This window comes from Formica exsecta, unplaced genomic scaffold (assembly GCF_003651465.1).
Source record: "Formica exsecta isolate Colony F162 unplaced genomic scaffold, ASM365146v1 scaffold108, whole genome shotgun sequence".
Taxonomy (NCBI): domain Eukaryota; kingdom Metazoa; phylum Arthropoda; class Insecta; order Hymenoptera; family Formicidae; genus Formica; species Formica exsecta.
In genome coordinates, this window is record NW_021848419.1 from 9,070 (window position 1) to 15,044 (window position 5,975).

At 27.5% G+C, this 5,975-nt stretch overlaps 1 protein-coding gene across 2 annotated transcripts; it reads right to left on the reverse strand.

Annotated features, from left to right (window-relative positions):
- Positions 1–6: 6 nt before the first annotated feature.
- Positions 7–3,697, reverse strand: LOC115234701 (ester hydrolase C11orf54 homolog). 2 transcript variants are annotated; one of them, XM_029806001.1, is made up of 7 exons: positions 3,539–3,697; positions 2,712–3,040; positions 2,542–2,640; positions 2,284–2,456; positions 1,713–1,974; positions 1,401–1,588; positions 7–618 (listed from the first exon to the last, which is right to left on the reverse strand). In XM_029806001.1, exons 2-7 carry the CDS (start codon positions 2,998–3,000, stop codon positions 553–555), a joined length of 1,077 nt encoding a protein of 358 aa, XP_029661861.1. In that variant the 5' UTR covers positions 3,001–3,040; positions 3,539–3,697; the 3' UTR covers positions 7–552. The 2 variants fall into 2 exon arrangements, with proteins under 2 accessions (XP_029661861.1, XP_029661854.1); XM_029805994.1 differs by having other exon boundaries at positions 3,493–3,695.
- Between the last annotated feature and the right edge of the window lie 2,278 nt (positions 3,698–5,975).

The following is a 5,975-nucleotide window of genomic DNA, read 5'->3' on the forward strand; positions in this document are numbered from 1 at the left end:
TGTACTTCACAAACTTCTTGTAAATTGTATAAAATATAATTTTAATCGAAAATATTGAAAGTTAATGTATATCATTATGGTAATCATATTCCGATTATCAATAACATTATTCTACTTTTATATATGTGAATATTACTAATCACATAAAATATTCCGGCACATTATAATGGTTTCCTCCGAAATAAAATTTAAAAAATGACAGCAAGAACAAGTACAAGACTGTACCGATCATAAGTAATAACGAGTTAATATAATTATTGTTAGATTCTAAATACATTATTACGTTAAATTTATAAATTGGCAAAATTATGTGTAAATTGTCTTTAATGTGACAAAAATGTAATAAAAATAATTTGAAGAAAAAGTAGATCACGTAAATCCACATACAAAATATGAATTTTTTTAAATTAGAAATATGTAATTAAAATGCTATCGACGAATTATATAATAGTTTCACGAAATTGAAATTTAACGATCAGCGGTATAGATACAGTTCTATATTTATTTGTGACATCTAATTCGGAGAATCATATATATTTATCTAGAAATAATCTATGTACATATTATATTGATATATTTATACCAATTATAAAGGAAGTCTAACACAAATTGATGCATCTGCAAAAAAAATAAGAGCAAAAGTTTACTGAGAAGGAGAAAGATATCATCGAATCTTTTAACGTTTCTCTGATATTTTTCTCCATTGTCAATCAAAACAGAAACATGAACCATTTGAATTACTAATTTAGTAAGTATCGTAATATTAATAAGTATTATATAGCGAATTATTGCGTTCTAAAATAATCCTTGTGCAAATCTAAAGATTAATGTAAGATATCTCAAAATGATATCTTCGCCATGAATGCTTTGCGACAACATTTTTCTGCTGTGAATTTCTCATGACATATAATGCATTAATTGAAAGGACTTGATTTTATATCAAGAATGAAAATTTGTCACTTTTAGAGATATGCTGTTCGCGCTATATTAAAGTAACCAATGTATTCTGTCTCTTCCGGTGTGATATCGTTCACGAATATGCCGGCCGATTCATCTTTAGAGAAAATGTGAAATTTATAACGGCTTTCAATGTACTGCAAGATATAAAAATTATGACAATTCATGTTTCGTAATGTATCGGTTGTTGAAAATGAAGTATTGACGTTACAAATAATGTTACAATAGTTCAGCTAATGAGCACAAAATTTTGAAATATAATATATCAATTTGTTTAATACATAATAGATATATAACAAAATGCATATAAATACAAATTAATTAGAAAAAAGTAAAAGAGAAACCAGAATTTGTAATTTTATGATGATCCATTTAAAAATGAGGAATTTGAGCGCAATTATATAGAAAATAATATCTGTTTGTACATTTCAGAAATAACTTACATATCTGTCACGTAACCGTACAGCAAGCTCGATTTTAGTATTGCCTAATACGCCAACAGCTATTAGATTCTTACAGTCATATCGATACTTCTTTAACCAGACCGGGTATCCAAGTTCCATTGGATAATTTTCTGGTGTAATATAGCATTTGGCTTGTCCTCCGTTTATTACGAGCACTCCACCTAAAACTAAAATATTGGATATGAAAGACAGAATTATTTAGACGCATAATTTTTGTAGATCAATTTTATTATTTTTACTCTCTATTTATTTCGTTAATCAAGATATACTCTTATAAAGGTTATCTCTTACCAACTGAACATTGACAATACTTTCTCAGAACAGACTGCATTGTCAGTATGATGCTGCAACGGACTCTGCGCCCTTTAGCACGTATTTTGATCACCATTCCTTGTCTGCCTTCACTGAAGAAGAAGTTGCCCAACATAGAGCATACCATTTGATTAGAATCTGTGATCTCTTTCAGTTGTAAATGCCCAATATCATCTTCATAAACGATACGACTGTTATTATTAACATTTTCAGGTGGCAAGACTGTCGCATTCATAGTAAGCTGTAATAGAAATCGCGTTTCTATAGATAGATAGATAGAGAGAGAGAGAGAGAGAGAGAAAGAAAGAGAGAGGATGAGAGAGAGGAAGAGAGAAGGAGAGAGATGGCGATAAGATAAATAAGAGCGCTTTTAATATTAATGACAAATTAATATAATTAGAATTAAATTTGGACTTAATTTATATAATTAAAATAAAAATTAATACAGCGAAAAAATAAGAAGAATAAAACAATAATCTACTTGCACATTCTATTTTTTTTCGAAAAGCCAATATGTTCTTTTGCGTATGAAAATATCGATAATACGTACAACACCATTGTAAAGCATAGATGGTCTCGCGGCATAACCTGCTCCAATAATAAAGGAATCATGACAATATCTTAATAATTCATCTCGAATGTCGCATGTTATATCTGTTCGCAGGTTTGGCAATAAATTATATAATCCACCAACGCGCAAAGACGACGTGTTACCAGATAGTCCTGTTAAAATATAACATATTGTCATATTGTGTAAATAAATTGCATTTCGCGGAAGATCACGAATGTTTGTTATTATATTTCTTACCAACTGCGGCAAGATTGTACGGCGGTCTGGTTAGACAGGGGCAGCTAACCACATTAATTTCGAATTCGTCGAAAAGTTGGTGCAATCCGACGTACAAAACTATATCATAAAGTAATGATATTTGTAAAATATCACTTATTTAAATTAAGTAATGAATTTCATATACGTACCATTTTTTATGTGTTCGAGGGTAGATGGAAATAATCTATATCCAATGAATAATCCTGGTTCATGAATACCTCTTAGAGGATTAAATAATCTAATAAATTCATTATCGTTTGGCATAAAATTAAAATTTTCATCATCGAGAAGATTAATTCCACTAAAGAAATTATCGTTTGGTATAGCATTTTCATTTTCGAGATCATTATTTCCTCCAACAGCATGACCGTTCGGTATAGCAATTTCATTTTCGGGAGGATTATTTCCTACAGGGAAAGGGTGCGAATAGGGCGCCATAATGCTCGATTTGAAATATAAACACGATGTTACTAGGGAACTATAAAACGTAAAAATTATTAGATTAGCAGATTAAATATAAAGTAAAACATCTAACAGAGTAAACATATCATATACATATTGTATATATATCTCTAATTTTTATAGATGAGAAAATATTATAGTAATATTATATTATAACATATATTAAGAACAAGATTGTACGATTTGAACAGATAAATCTGGTAAGAAAAAAAAATTTGTTTATTAGATTAGCTAAATTACTATTTTTTTTATTTTGAGATTATTTTTGTTTTTAAAAAGAAATATATTATTATATTAATGGATTGCTTGCATTATATGGCATATATGTTCAGATAAAATTGTATAATGATCAATAATTAATAAAATATTTTATAATCATATATCGCGAATACGCATGCAAATGCGAACAAACGCAAAATATACTTTTAAATATATATATATGTAATGTACAATATAGATCAGACTTACGTCAGATAATTTATGGCGTATTGTTCGAGTTATTAATTAGTATTACCATCAAAAGCACGTTTCTCCTTTTGTAGATCGTAAATATGAATATTCACACGGAGCGTTTCGTCAAGAACTATTCTTTTAAATGTAACAGAAACGAGAAGAGGATAAACAAAATATAAGGTTAGCGGTCACGAGACAATGATAACAAACCAATGTGAATTAATGAGATTGTAAATAAGCTTTAAATTTACCAACGAGCTTGAAAATACAAATTCTTATAATTTATTCCTCAGATAAAAAGATGATTTGTAAAAGAAATTACATTTATAAAAATTTGCAAAATTGGGATTTAGCTTCAAATTAAAATACTCTCGCTAAATTGAAAATAGTTTATTATCGTGAAATCATAATATTTTCTAATTTGTTAAAACTTTATGTATGTATAATATTTGCGTAATATGTAAACATATTACACAAATTTTATGTTACATTATATATGTTTTCTTTGTTTTTTCTGTTTAATTCTGTAAATATTTAGAGTCTATAAGTCTATAGCAGATGCAAAAACTTTTAGGTTTTAGTTTAGATACCGTAATATGTATTCCAGAACTGGAGTAATTTCATATTGCGGAACTTACGCTGAAAAAGATATTGTAATGTTTATATATAACAAACGTATTTATTTTGTATTCTTACAAATATTTGTTCAAATCCCAATTTATAAATAATTTTTGTTAAATAATTCAAAGTATGTAGAACCTACGGAATATATTCAGATACGTATATTGAAATATTTAACAGTACAATAATAAATAATATAATAATGAGAAAATTTAAAAAAAATTAAAATGTTACATAATATTAATTTATTTTACTAAGTCCTGCATATATATTCTTATATACGTATTTTTTTGTTTCTAGTATTTTTAATGATATTTGTCTCTACGCGCACGCACATAAGGTTCTTTATTAATTAATTTTACAGAAAAAGACAAAGACTCTTCCTCGTGCACTGACATCTACTGAAATAAAATTAACCGTTGTTGCACTCTTTTCTGTTTCTCTTTCCATTTAATTAATAATATCAAATGTTTCTAAACATTTTCTATTAAGAAATAATTCACTTATTAAAAATGTATATTACAAGCTATATTCTATAATACAACAGCGTAGCCTATTTTTTTAAATAATGTTATGTCACATAATTTTAAGTTTCAAAAAATAAACATATTAAGATATTTACATATAGATATAAGTAAAATATAGATTTGATTAATTTTATTATATTATATGTGGGCATAGGCGAATAAAAATAAATAGAATTATAGTGAATTATTGCTTATTAGAATAAAAAAGAAAATTTTCATTAAATTAAAAGTGACTATTGAAATCGTTATCGAAAATAGAAAATAGTGTACGGCATTAGTTAATAAGAGATTTTAATGAAACATAATAATAAAGATTGTTATAGAATAAATATTGCAGTTGCGTGTAAACTAGCTTTTCTTCTTTTATGATAACATCGCTCGACTCTAAAAGCTCGGTTATTACAATATTTAAAAATTGTTAAGAATATTGAAACAAAATAATTTAATAAGTTTAAAATAGCTGTTCTCTCGTATCCTATCTTCTCTCGTTATTACGAAAAAAAAAACAAACGCCTAAATATGATAATTAGCGCTGCCAATATGAGTAAAGATGACGGACACGACCGATGTCGCGAAGTTCTCTTTCGAAAAACCTCAGTCGGGCAAACAAATAGCCGGAATTCATTATCGGAGTGTTGACGGGTACTCCTTGGGGTGGATCAATATAAGTTCCTAAGACCTTCGTTTCCTCTCGTCGCGTATTTGCTTCGGAGTGCTCTCTTCGAAATCCGGCGTGGTTTTCGTGAGAAAGAGAATATGTCTATTTTATTATCATATACACCGGAAAATTTCACCGCGTTGGAACTTTCCGAAAAATTAAATTCTTTCCTCCGATAGGTAATGGACATAAATAGAATAAAAGACATCACACTATTTATTAAACACAATTATTTTTAGCGTTCAAAATTAGAAAATTTATAGAAGAAGAGAGAAATGTGTGTATGTTATATTTTTATAATTAAATTGATTTTAATAGATGGTAATGATGTACGTAATACATTATAATTAGGTTTCTAAAACCTAATAAAAATTGGATGGATGTAACGAATGTGCGGAAGTGCGGAAGTAACGTCGCGAGTTTTAGCCGATATAATGAATGTAATTTGCGCAAAAATACGCGTTTCATTGAACATCAAACTTTATACATATATATTGCAGGTTCTCCATAAATTCAACATTTTTTGCACAAAGAAATCCTTTTTTACAAAGTTTTTTATAAAACGCCGATATAATTAAGTAATAAATGTCTATTAACAACTGTAGTTAATTAATATAAATTTTAAGTAAAAATAAATTTTTTATTATATTAAAAATTCTTTCATTAAATTGTATTTTGTGATTTTTTCCAAT

Bases quoted from the DNA above. Each gene is read 5' to 3' on its own strand.
- LOC115234701 (XM_029806001.1), bottom strand. From the start codon at position 3,000: ATGGCGCCCTATTCGCACCCTTTCCCTGTAGGAAATAATCCTCCCGAA. The intron at 2,641-2,711 runs GTACGTATATGA...TTTATGATATAG, and splicing joins CCTCGAACACATAAAAAATG to TTTTGTACGTCGGATTGCAC. The intron at 619-1,400 runs GTAAGTTATTTC...TTTTTTTTGCAG, and splicing joins TACGGTTACGTGACAGATAT to ATGCATCAATTTGTGTTAGA.